This window comes from Dasypus novemcinctus, chromosome 12 (genome assembly GCF_030445035.2).
Source record: "Dasypus novemcinctus isolate mDasNov1 chromosome 12, mDasNov1.1.hap2, whole genome shotgun sequence".
Lineage (NCBI taxonomy): Eukaryota > Metazoa > Chordata > Mammalia > Cingulata > Dasypodidae > Dasypus > Dasypus novemcinctus.
In genome coordinates, this window is record NC_080684.1 from 6,951,508 (window position 1) to 6,970,801 (window position 19,294).

At 37.9% G+C, this 19,294-nt stretch overlaps 1 protein-coding gene across 1 annotated transcript in view; it reads right to left on the reverse strand.

The window, feature by feature from the left end:
* LOC131280550 (sucrase-isomaltase, intestinal-like) overlaps positions 1-19,294 on the reverse strand; it is a 152,207-nt gene that overhangs the window by 130,109 nt on the left and 2,804 nt on the right. The window contains exons 2-4 of the mRNA XM_058307783.2: positions 16,176-16,689; positions 13,935-14,037; positions 13,575-13,723 (exon numbers count right to left, since the gene is read on the reverse strand). Of these exons, the coding sequence (XP_058163766.1) occupies positions 13,575-13,723; positions 13,935-14,037; positions 16,176-16,689 (766 nt within the window). The remainder of the gene's footprint in view (positions 1-13,574; positions 13,724-13,934; positions 14,038-16,175; positions 16,690-19,294) is intronic.

Below are 19,294 nucleotides of genomic sequence, written 5' to 3' on the forward strand. Positions count from 1 at the left end.
CGTGGTGAGCCAAGAGCCCACACAAGTGCCTGTGTGGTGAGCCAAGTGTCCACATGAGTGCCTGTGTGGTGAGCCAAGAGCCCACACGAGTGCCTGTGTGGTGAGCCAAGTGTCCACATGAGTGCCTGTGTGGTGAGCCAAGAGTCCACACGAGTGCCCCTGTGGAGAGCCAAGAGCCTGCACACTGAGCTGAGCGCCCGCATGGTGAGCTGAGTGCCTGCGTGAGTGCCTGTGCTGTGAGCCAGTGCCTGTGTGGTGAGCCAGTGCCCGCCCATGCAGCAAGCTGTGTGCTCGTGCGGTGAGCCAGTGCCCGTGCAAGTGAGTCATGCAGCAAGATGATGACGCAACAAAAGAGAGACAAAGGGGAGAGTCTAGGTGAAGTGCAGCAGAGACCAGGAATTGAGGTGATACAGCTGACAGGGAACCTCTCTCCAGCATCAGAGGTCCCCAGGACTGAATTCCAATGAATCCTAGAGAAAGACAAGAGGAGAAGGAAAAAGAGAAATAGATACAGAAGGTCACACAGCAAAGGGACACAGACAGCAGAAACAGCAGGGGGGGTGAGGGGGGGGAAATAAATAAATAAATAAATCTTTAAAAAGAATAAAAGAAGGGGAAGCCTGAACCCTGGCAGATGTCGGACGCCATCTTGCTGCAACACGTGGCAACAGACTTTGGTGAGGGAAGTAACTTGTGCTTTATGGCCTGGTAACTGTAAGCTTCTATCTCAAATAAAAATCTTTATAAAGGCCAACAGATTTCTGGTATTTTGCATCAGCACCCCTTTGTCTGACTAATACAGAAGTTATCTTTTCTAATTCAAAAGAGGAGTGTCATCCAAAAATTTAAAAAGAATAACCTTACCCAAAAATCTACCTCTTTAATACATCTAAATAATCTTCTATTTCAAGATTTATGCTATAAAGTAGGAATAAACTTTGTCACTAACAAACCATTAAAACTGTTGTGTATTTCTTGAAAAAAATGTCTTTCTATAACAGGGATCAAATAATTATCGGAGAGATGAGGGAATGGAGAGAAAGCTGACTTGGTGAATACAAGAATCCCAAGGAGGAAGATGAATGGGGGCTGTTCCTACAAAATTAAATTAATTCATTCAAAGACTGTGAGGCCAAGGAAAACAAGGAGAGACCCCTTTACCACCTCTACTTGCACATTTCTCTCTCAGGTAAGCTATGTCCAGATACAAATTATAAAACCATTTTTATATTTTCCCTTTTACTCTCTATCATACTAGTGTTTTTATAACCAGAAGATAACCAGGGTCTTTCTTTTCTTTTGCGGCTTTCTTACATATTTCCCTTAAACTAAAAAATCCTCCCTGAAGTATTATCTAATCCTTCCCGTCAAAACTGAAATCTCCTTTTGCATTCTTCACACCTCCATTTCCCATTTCTTTCATTCTCTCAGCTGTCCTAGTTAGCCATTTTGAGAACAGGTAGCATATCCTTTATTCCTCCTTATCCCCAATAACAAACACCAAGTGAGAGCTGAGAAAGTATAATTTTCCTTTATGTACTTGAAGAAAACACCCGGTTTAACAAAATATATTCAGCATCTCTGTGGGAAAGATTTTATACAAACTAATAGGAACTTCAATCTTTCCCTTTTATTTATTTTTTTCAACTTTTTATGAGACTTCAGTTTTTTAAAATATGGAATTCTTATAGCACATCTACAATATTTACATTTCAAGTTCTTTTTACAAAATATCTATGCCATTTTGAAACGGAATCCTATTGAGATCATGATCTAAAATACTTGTAAATGGAGAGTTCAAAAACAACTCATGGACTCTGCTCTCAACAGATCCACAATATCCTGACATAAAAAAAATATATGGCTGAATGGCAGGGATTATCAATACATGAAAGCACTAATTCTCTACACAAGTGGTCAGCAAATATGGCTTGTGGGCCGAATCTCACTGGTGGCCTGTTTTTATACAGCTGTGAGCTAAACATGGTTTTTACATTTTTAAAGTGTTGTAAAAAAAAAAGAATTATTATCAGGCCTTTTACAGGAAAAGTATGTTGACTCCTGCTTTATACACTAGCTAACAAAATTTATGATGAGTATTAAACAAGACACCACTGTAATGTGCCAGTACCCTCAGCAACCGTCATTTCTAAAATGAGGCACTTCTGTTTGAACACACACATTCCCAAAACATAATCACATGTGACAAGCAGCAAAGCTATCGCTGAGCTCCTCAGCAGTTAGACGCCACTTACCACCGTAAAATCCATAATTTGGATATTGCCAATAGAAGGTGATATTGTTGCATCATTTAAATAACATCTTTAAAAACATATTTAGACATTCCAATTCATTCTTTTTAGAAGAATAATTAGTTAACTTAGTAGCTACTCTTTTTTTTTTTTTAATGGGAAATGGAAAAAGAAAAAAAATGGCAAAAGCAGAGCAATCAGCTTTGGAAAACAAAGGCTGGGGCATCTTAGCAGTTGCTTCCAAGTTGACCTTGGCTTCTCCTATTAAAGTTAGTTGGAGCATAATAACTCACAAACCCGTGGAGGAAACCCTGCAAAGCATCTAATGTGAGCAGGGTGAAGAGATAAAGGTATGTCTTTACTACAAAGTAATGCACCATAACACAGGAGCACTGGATGCCAGAGCTAACATCTCTCCGCAGACACCTTCAGCCAGAAAAGATACAGAGGCAGCAGTCACATCCCACAGTTACAAAAACCAGACCTGCAGGAAGCTGGGACATTTTCCTAAATGGTTAGAAGTTTGGCATCAACAATGCAGTATGGGAAAGTACATTCTAAAGAGAAAGTGCGCAAACTGAGTTCTAGTTTCATTTCTATTATTAATTGATGCAGATAAGTTTCTTCAGGTTTCTGGGACTTGTTTCTATATAATCACAGGGCTGAGTGGAATGGTCCCCGTTTTGCTTTTTCTCCTTTCCTCAATCCCCTGGCATGTGCTGCAAGCAAATGCTAAAGCCATCATATCCAGAATTTTTAATAGAACCTAAATCAGATGCCAAGTTGGCTGCTTCCATGCCACGTACTGTGACTCAGTCTTCTCTTCTGTTAGGGTGGGTGACCTGCCTGCGCTCCTACGATCAATTCTCCCAGGAGTTCACTAACTCCAGTCTTTATCTCCTCTTTCTCTTGTGCCATCACATGTTCCCTCTTCTAGGAATCTTTCATATCATTCTACAAACATATTGTTATTCTTCTTAAGAAAAAAATGTTCTCTTCCTTCTCTTGAACTTACTACACACTCCATTTCTCTCTTCCTTAAAATCAAATTTCTCAAGACTTCCAGGCAGCAAAGAGGGTGTTGGAAGATGCTTGAGGATTCCATTTCCCCACAGAATCTTTAAACAAGTAGTAAAAACTGACAGGGCCATCTTCTTCCAAGCTCCAGAAAGCAATTAAAGAGTTGCAGTTAACCGGGTGAGTGTTGAATCAAGAAACACAACTTGAAAGCAGTAGGAGAAGCTATAGCCTGCTTGCTGACCCCTTCCACCACCCAGCCCAGCAGAGGGCGGTGTGGCCCTGCACTCTCCCTGTGGGTCCTGGCTCTGTTCCCGGGGCAGTAGAGGAACTCCTATGTGCATACCGAGGTGTCTGTATGTTGGTGCCAACCCATCAAGGAGCAGTCTGAACGACTAAATCAGGACCCTCCCCCCGGGCTCCCCTTCCCAGAATCTCTCTGTAGGCAGAAGACACTTACTCACAGCTAAAGCAGAGTGTGAAACAATCGAATTGAAGTGGCTTGGTACAGAGGACTACCAGCTTGAAGACTTAAAATAGAGTACCCCAGAGCCTGGGGATTATAAAGGGAACAGAAGGGACATTCTAGTCCCTCTAAACTGGGGGACTCCTAAGGTGCCAGCACATGCCCAGGACTAGACTCTAAAACTATCAAAAGATGGAGAGAATCCTGTACTTTAGCCTCAGGTTGATATTTTTGATAGAAGACCTAGCCTCTAAAGGAGAGCAGAGGCAATTTGCAAAGACTGTGGAAGGAGTTTTTCCCTATGGTTTGTGTGGTTTTTGTTAGGAACTCACACACAAGGAAATCTCTGTCATATTGTTAGCTGGATACAAACTTGGGGACTAGACAACTCTGGGACAAAATCCCAGAGTTAACACATTAATATATTCAAGTATACCATGTGCAAAAAGATCGCAAGACAAAGTAGTAGGGAATGATGGTCCACCCAAAGGAACTACGTAAAAATTCAGAAAATTTTGAATCAACGAAAAAGACCACACTTTGGACATACCAAACACCTTTTTTAAAAATCGATCTTCAGTATGCTCAAAGAGCTAAAGGAAAACACAGAAAAAGGACAAAAGAATATCAGAAAAATGATTAATGTAGAAAATGAGAATCTCAATAAAGAGACTGAAATTACAAAAAGGAATCCAACATAAACACAGTAGTTGAAGAGCACAATAACTGAAACGAAAAATTTCCTGAAGAATTTCAACAGCAGATTGGCACTGGCAGAATAAAGAATGAGTGAACTCAAAGACAAGACAATTGAAGTTATTCTGGCTGAAGAACAGAAAGAAAAAAGAATGAAAAAAAGTGAACAGAGCCCAAGAGACAGGTGGAACACCATCAATCATCCCAACATACAAGTTATCCGAATCCCAGAAGGCAAAGAAAGAGAAGAAAGGTGCAGAAGGAATAGTCAAAGAAATATGGCAGAAAGCTGCCTGAGTTTAACAAAAAAACATAACTATACACATTTAAAAATCCAAATGAGCCCCAAACAGAATAAACCTGAAGAGAACCATGCCCAGACACATTATAATCAAATTGTTGAGTGCCAAAGATAAGAACAGAATTCCAAAAATTGCAAGAGCAATGTGTCACGTAAAATGAGCACAAATATGATTAAATACTGAGTTATCACGAGAAACCACAGCGACATTAAGGCAGTAGCATGAAACATTTAAAATGCTGAAAGAAAACCATTCCCAGCCAAGAATTTTACATCTAGTGAGAATGTCTTTCAAAAAATGAAGGAAAGATCAAGATATTCCCAGTTAAACAAAAACTGAGGGAAATCATCACCGCTAGACCTGCCCTACAAACAATGTTAAGGGGAGTTCTTCAGATAAAGGAGAGAACACTAGTCAGTAGAACAAAGTGGCATAAAGAAATAAAGATATCCAGTAAAGGTAGCCACATGGGTAATTATAAACACCAGGACTGACATTATTTCTTGATATGTAATTCCACTATTTAACTCTTACAGGTTCTAAAATGCACACAAAAATGATAAATTTATGGTTTTGGACAATGTATAAAGATATAACTTGTAATAATTACAACAAAAAGGTGGGGGGACAGGGGTATAGGAATAGAGTATTCATATGCTATTCAAGTTAAAATGGTATCAAATAAAACATGATTGTTACATATTTAGAATGTTAAATTTAAACCCCATGGTAAATAGAAAAAATGATCTGAAAAATATACAGAGAAAGAAATGAGAAGGGACTCAAAATGGTACACTACAAAAAAATAATTATGAAAGTAGCAGTAATTGAAGAATTGAGGGACAAAAAAGATTTGACTTAACAAAAACCAAACAGCAAAACAGTTGAAGAAAGTCTGCATTACCAGTAGGTACTTTAAATGTAAAGTAAGAAACTCTCCAGTCAAAATGTAGAGATTATCAGAATGGACCAAAAAAAGCATGACCCCACTATAAGAGACTCACCTTAAACTCAAAGACATAAATATGTTGTAAATGAAATGTTAGAAAAATATATGCAAAGAGTAACCCAAAGAGACCTGTGGTAGCTATACTAATATCAGATAAAACAGAACTTATATAAAAAATTACAAGGGACAAAGAAGGACACTATATACTGATTAAGGGGTCAATTCAATAAGACATAACATTTAGGTATATATGTAACAGCAGATCCCCAAAGTATATGAAGAAAATATTGACAGATTGGAAGAGAGAAATAACTCTGCATTAATATGATATTTCAATAACTCTGCATTAATATGATATTTCAATAAACCACTTTCAATAATAGATGAAACATCTATACAAAAGAGCAGTAGGGAAATAGAAGATTTGAATAATACTATAACCAACTAGACCTAAAAGACATATAAAGAACATTCACTTAGAAGGAGAAGAATACATGTAGTTCCCTAATGCACACGTATCATTCTCTAAGATAGACCATAATTTAGGTCACAAAACATTAGGGAAGAACAAAGTTGTAGGGCCCACACTTTCCAATTTTAAAACTTATTACAAAGCTACAATAATCAAAACAGCATAGTACTGGCACAAGGACAGACATATAGAACAATGAAATCTAACTAAGATTCATATATAAGCCTCTCACCTATGGCCAACTGATTTTTTTTTTAGATTAAAAAAAATTTTTATCCCCCCCCTCCTTGCCACTTGCTTGTTGTCTACTTTCTGTGTCCATTCACTGCACATTCTTCTGTGTCTGCTTGTCTCCCCATGTTGTGTCATCTTGTTGCACCAGCTCTTCGTGAGTGTGTGCTGTCAGCTCTCCGTGGGTGCAGGCCAGCTTGCCTTCACAAGGAGGCCCTAGGAAGCAAACTCAGTGCCTCCCATATGGTAGACAGGAGCCCAATTGGTTGAGCCACATCCGCTTTCCTCAACTGATTTTTGACAAGGATGCTAAGTCCATTACATGGGAGAAAGAGTAGTCTCTTCAACCAGTGGTGCGGGGGAACTGGAGATTCATTTGCAAAAGAATGAAGGTGGACCCTTACCTCACACCACATACAAAAATTAACTCAAAATGGATCAAATACCTAACTATAAGAAGCCAAAGTAAAAAGCTCCTAGAAGTAAAACTGCTTAAAAATAAATAAGCAAGATTAGCCAGAAATAGCAGCTATATATGACAGGGGAAGTATAGAGAGTTTGAGAGGTGAAGAATTTTCTTGTTTGTTTGTCTGGTTTTTTAAAATTATTATTATTGAAGTAATGAAAACGTGCTAATAATGATTGAAGTGATGAATGTACAACTATGTGATTATACCAAATACTACTGATTGTACCCTTTGGATGAATTGTATGCTTTATAAATATGCATCAATAAAATTAATTAAGTTTTTAGAAAGTAAAGAAGCATCTTCAGGACTATATATTAGGCAATGGTTTATAGGGCTTTTTACCAAAAGCATGAGCAACAAAAGAAAAAATTTTAAAAAAAAAAGAAAAAATAGATTAATAGGACCTCTTCAAAATTTAAAAATTTCTGTGCATCAATAGACTTTATCAAGGAAGTAAAAAAACAACAACCTAGGGAATGAGAAAATATTTGGAAACCATATATCTGATTAGAGTTCAGTATCAGAATATATAAAGAACTACAAATCAACAAAAAAAGACATGCAACCCAATTTATAAAAAATGGTGAAAAACGAAGAGAAATTTCTCTTCAAAGAAATCCAAAGAAATTTCTCTTCAAAGAAGATAAACAAGTGACCAATAAACACAACAAAAGATGCTCAACATCATTACCCAATAGGGAAATGCAAATCAAAACCGCAGTAAGACTTCATTTCACACCCACTAACACAGCCACTATTAAAAGAAAAAATCAAACCAAAACAGAAAATAATAGGTGTTAGAGAGTAGAAATTGGAACCCTTGGACATTGTTGGTGGGAATTAAAATTTCAAGACACTACAAAAAAACAGACTGACGATTCCTCAGAAAGTTAAATATAGCATTGCCATATAATCTGGCAATTCCACTTCTAAATATATTCAAAAGAATTGAAAACATGGACTCAAACAGCTATTTGTACAGTGGTGCTCATTGTGGCCTTATCACAGTTACCAAAAGGTGGAAGCAGCCCGTGTCCATCAAATGATGAAAGGGTAAACAAAATGTACTATGTGTGTCTATAGACAATGGTGTACTGTTCAGCCATAGAAAAGAATGAAGTTTTGAGGTATACTACAACATGGATACCATGTTGCACAAAATGAGCCAGACGAAAGGACAAATATTGTATATATCACTTATATGAAACATATTTATATTAAAAATATGTAAATTCATATAGTCAGAAACTAGAACACAGGTTCCTTGAGGCCAGGTGGGGGGTAGAGAATTTGTGTAATGCTTAATTGGTGTGTAATATCTATTGGGGCTAATGGAAAAGTTTTGGTCATGGACAGTGGTAATGGTGGCACAACACTGTGACTGTAATTAACACCACTGCAGTGTATATCTGAAAGTGGATAAACAGGAGATTTTAGGTTGTATACATGTTAACAGAATTAAAGAAACAACAGAGAACTGTAAAAAAATGTATGAAAAATATTTTTGGTAGGGTTATGTGCATTTTCCCAGAATAATATCTATAACTTATCTGATTCTCAAATGGATTAGTGACCTATACCAATATGATAGCTGATTCTAGACTTAATGCTCCACCCCCAATGCCAGGACTTCCGGAGGGAAAGCAGATACTTTGCTGAGGGGCAACCCCATCCCTAGCAGCAGGGCACTGCTGGCCTGTCTGTCCTGGGTCACATGGTGCATGTGGATTACCTAGGATGGAAGGCACCCAGGCATCTGTGGTTATATGCTGGGGATTGAATCATGTATCCCACAAAAGACATGTTTGCAGCTTAATCCATGTTCCTGATTCTGCCATAGATAATATTAAACTTCAGAAGCTGTGACAGTTTGAATTTGGTGAATCCCCTCAAAAAGATTATGTTTTTGAACTAATCAATTCCTGTGGGTATGATTTCCTTCAATTGCATTAGATTCAGTTAAGGGACCTTTATTAGACCACTTGATTTGGACTATGTCAGTGAGGCATGACAAAGGTTGGGTCTCTGCCCTCTTGCTGGGTCTCACATAAACTGAAAACACAGAGAGGACAGACACACAGAAAAGGAAGTGCTGCCATTTTAACTCGGGCATGTGAGGAAAGGACTCAACGATCACTAGAAGCCAAAGCTGAAGCCCAGGGAGCAGCTCAAGGCTGAAGTGATGAGCCCTTTGCCTGATCGCCCACAGCTGGGCTCCTAGAGATGTTGAGCCTGGAGGGGAAGGCAAGGCTGTAGTCCAGAGATTGACCGCCATCTTGCCTTGCCATGTGGCATGGAGCCATGATCACCAGCAGCTGACTTTGGTGAGGAAGCATCTCTGATGGTGCCTTGGACATTTTTACAACCTTGGAACTGTAAGATTTTCCCCTAATAAATTTCCCATTATAAATGCCAACCCATTTCTGGTACTTTTCACTGGCAGCCATTGGCAAACTAATATAGAGGGACAGACAAGAAAATTAGGTGAATAATTACGATGCAAGATATAAAACATCAGATTTTAAAGAATAGTAAGGATTTCTAAATACAGAGTCAGGAGAAAAAGGCATTTGAGAAAGAGGAATCAGTTTTAAAAACTTATAAAAAGGAAGAACAGGGCAGGTCCCTGACACAGCATGTGGCTCAGTTTGGCTAGAATATAGGATGTGCATAGAAGGAACACTAGAAAACTTGGATAGGGTGTGGAGTAGTGAATTAAACTTTGAACACTGTAAAGTTGAGGGACTAACAGACAACAATGTGGAGTTACCCAACAGAATACTAAAAAATATAGAAATGAAGTGAGTCAAAGCTAGAGTTCAGAGGTCTTCAGGATAGAGGTGGCTAGAAAAACTATGTCATCATCCTTCTGGGAAAAGTGCAAAGAGAAGAGATGAGGAGTGAAGGTGAAATTGTTGAGAATGGTTTTTATATGTAGCTTCCCACATACACATAAGTGTGGAAATTTCAGTACATTCAAGTTCACTGTTAGTCAACAAATATTTATTGAGCGCCAATTATTCTACCTTTTGGGGATGCTGAAATAACAAAAAATAGATGGAGTCCCTGCCCTTAATGAACCTTTATTCTAGTAGAAGATAATACATAAAACTAACAAAAATCATTTAAAAATTTCAAATACTGATAAAAGATAAAATAGAGACCCGTGGTGCAGATGGAAGGGCAGTGGTAGTGCTACTTTTCACTATAAAATAACAATTACCAATTATGAAGAACACATGCTTTTCTGATATTACATCATTCAAGCCTTAGATTAAAAAAAAACATTTCACAGAAAAAGAAGCGAGGCTGAGGGAGTTTGTCACTTTTCCGAGTTTACACAGTAACCCAAGTGGCAAAGCCAAGATTTGTGTTCAGTTTCATACGTCCTCTTGACTACTGTGAATGTCTTCCTTCTTAATGTTTGCTTTATCTCTGAATAGAAGCTGGGAGAACTGGAGCTTCATGTCCAAAAGAATGAAAGAGGACACTTACCTCACATCTTATACAAAATTAACTCAAAATGGACCAAAGACCTAAGAACAAAAACCAGGATCATAAAACTCTAGAAGAAAATGTAGGGAAATATCTTCAAGACGGTTAAGCAATGGTTTCTTGGACTTTATACCCACAGCACAAGCAACAGTTAAAAAAATAGAAAATGGGACCTCCTCAAAATTAAAAACAAAGGACTTTGTCAAGGAAGTGAAAAAGCAGCCTACTAAATAGGAGAAAATATTTAGAAATTATATATCCAAGAGGGATTTAATATCCAGCATCTATAAAGAAATCTTACAACTCAATAAAAAGACAAAACTTTAAAAATGGGTTAAAGACTTAAATAGATGTTTTCCCAAAGAGGAAATACAAATGGCTAAAAACTACATGAAAAGATGTTCAACGTCAGCAGCTATTAGGGAAATGCAAATCAGAACCACAATGAGACATCTTTTCACATCTACTAGAACGGCTATTATTAAAGAAGCAGAAAACTACAAGTGTTGGAGAGGATGTGAAGAAATGGGCACACTCCTTCACTGTTGGTTGGAATGTAGATCACAGCAACCACTGTGTAACACAGTTTAGCTGCTTCCTAGAATTGCCATACGATCTGGCAATCCTGCTACTAGGTATATCCCCAGAAAAACTGAAAGCAGGGACAGGAAAAGATATACGCACACCAACGTTCATAGCGGCATTATTCACAATTGCCAAAAAATGGAAACAACCAGTGTCCATCAACTTATGAAGGGATAAACAAACTAGGCGTATAGACAGACAATGGAATATTATTAGGGCAACATTGAAGAACCTAGAGGATATAAATTGAGTGAAATAAGGCAGGCTGAAAAAGGACAAATATCTCACTAACATGAACTAATTTAATAAAACAAACTCATAGAGGTAGAATCTAGAATATAGGTTACTAGGAGATGGAATGGAGATAGAGTATGGAAGGCTGATGCTTCACTTGTACAGAATTTCTATTTAGGTTGATTGCAAGTGTGTGGATTTACAATCAACGGGGTGATGGTAGCACATTACTGCAAGTGAAATTAACAGCGCTGGATTATGTGTGTCAATATGGTTGAAAGGGAAAGTTTTGGGTCATGTATGTTACTAGAAGGAAAGCTAGAGGGTAAAACATGGGTCTGTATAACACGGGAACCCTTTGGTGGATGACAACTATTCACAGTAATAAATATAATAATATTCTTTCATGAACTCTAAGAAATGTCACTATCACAAAGTGTCAATAATAGTGTGGTATATGGGAAAAAACATACCTAACACAAACTAGGTACTATAGTTAACAGTAGTATTTTAATATTCTTTCATCAATTGAAACAAATGCACCACATCAATGCAAAGAATCAACAATAGGGGGTATATGGAAATGCATTTTTTTACATGCCTTGTATGTAAACCTACAGCTTCTCTAATTAAAAAAAAAAAGATTATGATACTTAAAAAAACATTACGCTAAATGAGAGAAACCAGACACAAGGTACTACATATGGTATGATTCTATTTGTACAAAATGTAAAAATAAATTTTATTTATAAAAATGAAATTAGTGGGGAAGCGGCTGTGGCGCAATCAGGTGGGCTCCTGTCCACCATATGGGAGGTCCTGGGTTCTTGTCCCAGGGCCTCCTTGTGAAGGCAGGCTCGCCCGCACGCCATGGAGAGCCACCCGGCCCGCGAGCGCTGCCTGGGCTGTAGATGTCAGGGAGTGCTCCCTGGCCCACAAGCACCGTGGACAGCCAACTCAGCAAGGTGACGCAACAACAACAATAAAAAGGTAGACACGCAAAAACACAGAAAAACACGCAGCGAATGGACACAGAGAGCAGACAGCAAGCAAGCACAAGGGGGTGGGGGAGGGGATCAGAAAAATGACATGAGTGGTTACGTAGGTCTGGGGAAGGAGAGAGGGATTGAGAGGTGACTGCCAAGGGGCATGAGGCTTTTCTCTCTGAAATAATGAAAATGTGTCAAAATTGATTGTTGTGATGAATTACAACTCTGTGGTTATATTAAAAGCCACTGGCTGTACACCTTTAATGAATTATATGGCATTTGAATAGATCTCGATAAAACTGCTTTAAAAGGTATTTGTGGCCATTTTTAATCCCTCTGTATAGATCTTGGAATAAAGTCTGTATGTTATGAAGTCTGTATAGATCTTGGAATAAAGAAAGCTAAATGGCTTATATAAACATCAAAAGCTGGATCACTGACTACATTTCCTGGATGTGATCACTGTATTTGGACAAGAGAATGTCCTCATATTGGGGTCATATACTGAAAAGAATTGGGGAAGCGGACTTGGCCCAGTGGTTAGGGCGTCCGTCTACCACATGGGAGATCCGCGGTTCAAACCCCGGGCCTCCCTGACCCGTGTGGAGCTGACTCATGCGCAGTGCTGATGTGCGCAAGGAGTGCCCTGCCACGCAGGGGTGTCCCCCGCGTAGGGGAGCCCGACGCGCAAGGAGTGCGCCCTGTAAGGAGAGCCACCCAGAGCGAAAGAAAATGCAGCCTGCCCAGGAATGGTGCTGCACACATGGAGAGCTGACACAACAAGATGACGCAACAAAAAGAAACACAGATTCCCGTGCTGCTGACAACAACAGAAGCAGACAAAGAAGAACACGCAACAAATAGACACAGAGAACAGATAACTGCAAATCTTTAAAAAAAAAAAAAAGAATTGGATCATGATTGTATATGTGTGTTGTCCTTTTTTTTCCATAGCACTAAATAATTAAGACTTTGAAATCCAAATTTGGCACTTTGTATTCTTCTGCATAATAATGGCAGCTTGGCCTAAAGTAATTAATAATTATTACAATGGATCATTAATTATGTGTTTTTATTATCACAATGCTCAAAAATATCATCACTGATTAATAGCAATAACAGTGAAAATAATAATAATTGGTATTTATTAAATACCTATCATTAAATTAGAATTAAATTAGAATTTTGAAAGGGAATCTAGGATTTTAAACCTTTGAAAAGTAACCATCCTTACAATTCAGTTCTTTGGCATACACAATTTAATAGCAGGCTAAATGAAGAATTTTCCTACCCTCCATATAGCTTTAAGTCAAACTACATATTTCAGGTTTGCTAACTCCATAACCCATAAATTCTTCAGGCATGTGCTGTTTCCAAGGACAAAACTAGGAGAATATTAATGTGAATAGTACTCACAGTACTGTTCCTGTGACCTTTCGTATGATTCTGAAATGAAGAGATGATTCATTTAAAAATTCAACGTTATAATCAGGGTTAACAGCCGCTTTTGAGGGAGAATCAATGATGAGCGGAACTTCAAATCGTTTATCGTTAGGATCATAAATCTAAAATAGATCACAGTAGTTAAGACTGTGTTGATTAGACAAGCAAAATGTTCTAGTTCTAATGTTACCAATAAGTGAAATGGGAAAATTAGAGTTACCCCCAGAACAAGCTATTATGAGATAGTTAATAAAAAATAATCTTACGATATTTAACACCTTCCATTAACAAGCACTGTGTTCATGAAAAATACAGACCATCAATTATACCCACCTTAAATCGGAGGCGGTCCTTGGCATGAAATTCTAAGTCCATTGCAATTGGAGAAATATCATTTCCAAACAGGCTTATAGTGTCAGGTTTGTTTAAAATTACCCTATAAGATAAACCCATTTCATTAGCCCAAATGAAACTTTATTCTCACAAATTAATTGAATCCTTGGGTAAAAAAAAAAATGTTGATTAATCAACGCTTTAATCTGGAAAGGAAAATTAAGAAAAATGTCTTACTAAGAGCAGAAACACTGAAGAACATTTTGAATCACTGTAAATGTAATAAGGAAAATCAACTGATTTCCTTCCCAGCACGTGTCTAGGCATAGGAAAACCTGCAACAATCAAAATAACAAGTGGTCGTCTACGTAATCGATATTGGTACCATCTCTCCCTTTGTGGAGTGAAATAACTAACCCAAGATTTTCTTCTAATCCTGTTCAGTTAAGATGGGCTGTTTCAGACTTCTGCAAACTAGGCAAATAAGAAATCAGAGATCAAGCATGGGCCATCGCAGAAGCCCCAGGCACAACCCTCTCCTTCCACTTCTGCTCTCCCTCCTCATCCCACACACCGTCAGAACCTGCTACGCATTTCTCAGCTACAACAGCCTCTCCTTCCTCACTGCCATCACCACCGTTACCCCCACCACCTTCTGAGCCATGCCTTCCAGTGTCACCTTCCTTATCTGCTCTACTGTTACACAAGTAAATACTTGGTAAATAGAAATGTGTTGGATACTGCCCAGATGTGAAGTCACTGGCATTCAAAGTCTTAGCAAATTGCCCAATGCCCTGCCTCTCAGGTAATTTCTCTTTCCATAGAATCTCTGTCTCTAGTCAGAATTTAATCAGGTTTTAGTTTAATTTACCTGATTTTTATTCAATTTTGTGGTTCACTGCTCTTATTCTGAGCTCTGTTTTACTTTCAGATTTCAATCTGTATTCAAAACATGTTCTAAGATGATCTCTGCTAAAATCCATAAAAATTCAAACCAAGGGGAAATTCAGAATAACAAAAATAGCATATAGTATAAGTTAGCTCAATCAAGTTATACTTTTGAGCCTGCAAAATAGTCTAGGTTTCTTCAATGCAGAACATTTTCAAGGTCCAGAAGGAATAAAAACAAAATGCAATGATCGTTTTTCTTCTTTTCCTTCAATCTGGATTTCACTCTATTTCTGCCCCACCTTGCTATTAATCAGCTCCAGTCCAGACTCTCATTCTTAGTTATTTTTCACCCTGGTCCTGAAAGAGGATGGTCCTCCAAATCTCAATCCTAAGCATCATCATTAAATTTTACAGTATTGACTGGTAGAAACCTAACTGGAAAATAGATCTTGAGAAAGTTTTCAAGCCCCGGTTATCCTATTTAAAGAGGAAATAGTTTACAGTTTCCAAGCAGAAATTGAAATAAAGTCAGTTTTCGTAACACACTGCTAAACTCCAACTAAATAAATGCTACAATTTCCCAGAAAAATATTCAACACTTCAAAATCAAGAATCTAGTCTCCAAAAATCAGCACACGGATAATTTTTTAAGTGAGATTTGGCCCATTTAATCTGGCTATTCTCTTGAGAATCTTAAAGGACAATGACTCCTTTTTTTGTATAAAAGTTAAACATATCATTTGCATTTTAGTTATTTTTGTACCTAGTAATTAGTAATCACTTTAATGTATCATTTCTGATGTTATCATGGAATAGTTCCTGATAAGGACAGTTTTTCCTCCTAAGGTTTATATCATATCATTGAAAATCAACTCCTGTGCCATGCATCACAAAAGGCACACAAGAAAAACGAGAAGCTGATTTCTAGAAGATGTATCTGATAGCATAACAAGAGTTTCACCTTAATGCAGCTTGTTTGCAATTAATCATCCCACTACACAAAATAACTAGCGTTCCCCGCTCTTTGGCAGGGCCAACACAATTGACAGAAACAAGAGCGGTGACCTCCTCTTCAACAGGTGAGTTGTGACAGTGATTGAGATTTATGAGTGATTAGGGAGCAAACGAGCCATGTGCTCAAGGCTTTGACTCTCCAGGAAGGACCAGAGTTCTCAGGACACAGCGAAGACAAATAGAACGCAGTCTCTGACGTGACACGTGCATCAAATGAAACCATGAGGCCGAATCAGAAATTTTACATGGTAAAACTGCTTATTAAAAGCTCTAGGACAAAAAAGAGAAAACAAAATTTAAAAAATTTTTTTTGTAAAAGCTCTAGGAAACATATACCTCAATCCCCGAGCTGTCTTTTCTGGACGAGCATTTAACGAGTACCCATATGGACCGTCTTCTGGGAAGAAGCACTGGGGCACGTTGGGAATCACCGCGGAGCACCACATACAGCCCTTAGCTTCACAGGTTTCCCGGGAGACTCCAGGCAGAGGGTGGCAGTCGATGCGCTGGAGAACAGGGTATTTCCTGGTGCAGTCCAGCGTAGCCTCGTCCTTGCTAAAGAAGCAGAAGGGAGCGTTGGGGACCTTGGAGACGCACCAGTGGCATCCGCGCTTCTTGCAGGTGCTCTCATTGGCCCCCCGCTCTGGGTAGCAGTCGATGCGCTCGGAGACGGCCACTGTGGAGCACTCGTTGGTGTTTTCAAAGCACCACGGGGTGCCTGGTGTTTTAGATGGAGACCAGCAGCAATTTCTGGCCAGACATTTGGCTTCAGAAACTCCAGGCTCAGGGTGACAGTCCTTAAGGAGCTGAGGGTCGAGAGGTTCTGAGCACGAGCTTGAAATATTCTGGACTAAAACCAGAAGGAAAATAAAGCACAGTAAATGAAAAGGTATGTAGGAAACATGCTTACAAACAGAGCACATGTGTTCAGCTTTTTAAAAAGTGCATCTCAAAACACAGACTATGAGTGGAACAGTTGGTGGATACTGAAAATGACTACAGATTTGTCAGCCTCTTTAAAACAAAGCCGAGCCTGTCCCTTCAAGGTATGGTACTACCATGATATTTAATCACTGCTACTGTTCTAGGACTGCACCTACTTTATCTTCCCTGCACTCTTAGATAAAGTCTGCTCATTATCATCTTCTAACTGTGACCAAATGAATTCTGTAAAAGTCAAAATATTTATTTCCCTCTGTTTGCCATCCTTTCCTTCATCTATAAGTCTATAGACTGAATACAGTTGTCAGGCCTCCAATAATACTATCTCGGAAATGTGTAAACATGCTTCCTCCAAAATAAAGGATGCCAGACCCTCAAAAATGCTGTAGGACTGGTATATTTGTTTATTTCCTTGCTTCTGTGGCTTCCTATTCTAAAAAAAAGTCCTAGGTTTGTGCTGCAGATGATGATTCTTTCTTCACACTGGCATCAGGTAGAGCTTTCTTTAAATATACTAATGCTGTCAGTTTCACAGATTCCTAATCTTTGTTTCCCATAAATTAAATAAAGCATCCAAATACAGATAGAGTTCACCTCGCCAACTCCAATACCACAACTTGAACACAGTCATGGCTTAGGCAGCTTTAAGAGCAATCAGGAGTAAGATTTTTATCCTCTCTTGGTTCTGTCTTAAATTTCTAACTATGTTTTAGCAAGTAAGGTCCATGGACCACCTGCCTCAGAATTTACTTAACAAATTGGTATACGTACTCATTTGGGAATGAGCATTTGTATGTGGAGATGCAAAATTGCACAAGCCCTGTAGAAAGAACTCTGACAATATCATATAAAATACACTTTTACTCTTTGACCAGAAATAGTATTTCTGATAATTTACCCAAAGAAGCACAAGTTCTTTAGGGAAGCATTATCTGTAATGACAGATAATATACAATGTCCTTCAACAGAGGACGAACCAAACCAATTAGGACTATGCGGTTGTAGAAATGGATGCGGTAAACTTCTGTGTTCTGATATATGGAGTGATTTCTATGATATTGAGTACAAAAAGCAAGGTTTAACAGTCTTTTTTTGAATGCTACCTTTTCTGTAGGAAAGGGAAGGATGAAAAAAATTATATTTGTTCATGATTTCAAATGGAAACAATGGAAGAATAAAACAAGAACTATTAAAAATGGTTACATATCTGGGGATGGAGAAGACAGGATCAAGACAAGGATCATTCTTTGGCTGTGTCTTGTTATAGAGTTTTTACTTCAAAATAATGCAAATATTTTTAATTTAAAAACAAAATTAATATTAAAGGGAAAAAAACAGTTGCTATAAATTAAGCACACACTGAAACAAATGTACCTGTTTATCAATAGGTGGCACCCATACAAAGAAAAAAGGAATTACTTCCAGTGACTTTAAAGCAAACATTTGATTGTATATTTCTAATGCTATATTGACAAAGGGCAATTCCAAAGGAATCTTGGCCTTAATCCAGTGTCTTTCTGCTATTAGTAATATTGGTATTTTCATTTTGAGACTATTACAAATATATTCCAGCATAGAGCAAATGAGTGACTATGTTAATGTCCTTAAAAACAATATTTCAGCTTGAGAGAAAATAAAAGTAAAAATGTTAAAAATAAACACTCCATAATCTTAATTTGACTTGGAAACATTATCATGAAATTGTGATATGTCATTCTTTTTTATAAACATACATATCTCCCAGCTCTGTCCACTGATAAAACTAGAAAGTAAGAACCTAATAACGAAGAGGTCCTGTAGCATGCAGACTATGGTTTCTAACTACCATTCCTTAAAAAGAAATAAGACTCCTTGGGAAAATAACTGATTCTAGCTCTAAGGTAAGGAATACATAAGGGAAGTCCAGTACATCTTTATATTCAAGAAATGAAGGAAAACATCATACCCTACAGCACCAATTGGAAAGGGATTTTAATGGCAGAAGATGGGACGACTTGATCATATAAAAGATAACTGACTTCGTTATATAAAAAGATGATAAGATTAGATAGATGATAAGATTGGATAAATTGCAATCTATAGATTGCAATAGATAGAGATATAGAAATGGAGATAGAGATAGAGATAAATTGTTTATGTGTGGTAGCCAAAACAAAAAACTCATTACCTTGAAAACTGGTAACTGAAGGGAAAGACCAATTTTCTTATATAAACTCTATTACAGTGTTACCAAATAGGTGATGAATCAAAGCTTTTTTCTAATAGAACTCCAGCTAATAAGTAAGAAGTTATAAAATTTGAAAGTCCCTCTTTTGCAACATGTGATGAAATAATTTTTATAGGCGATGATCATCAATGGGTAGTAAAACCATAAGGTTAGAGTTGATGGAGCACTTTATAATAAAAGGATCAGGCTGACATCCCATAATCCCACTGACTGATCTCAGCATGACTGAAAGTGGGAAAATGAGTATGGGTAGGAAGTTCACAATACCAACTACGAAGTTTTATTT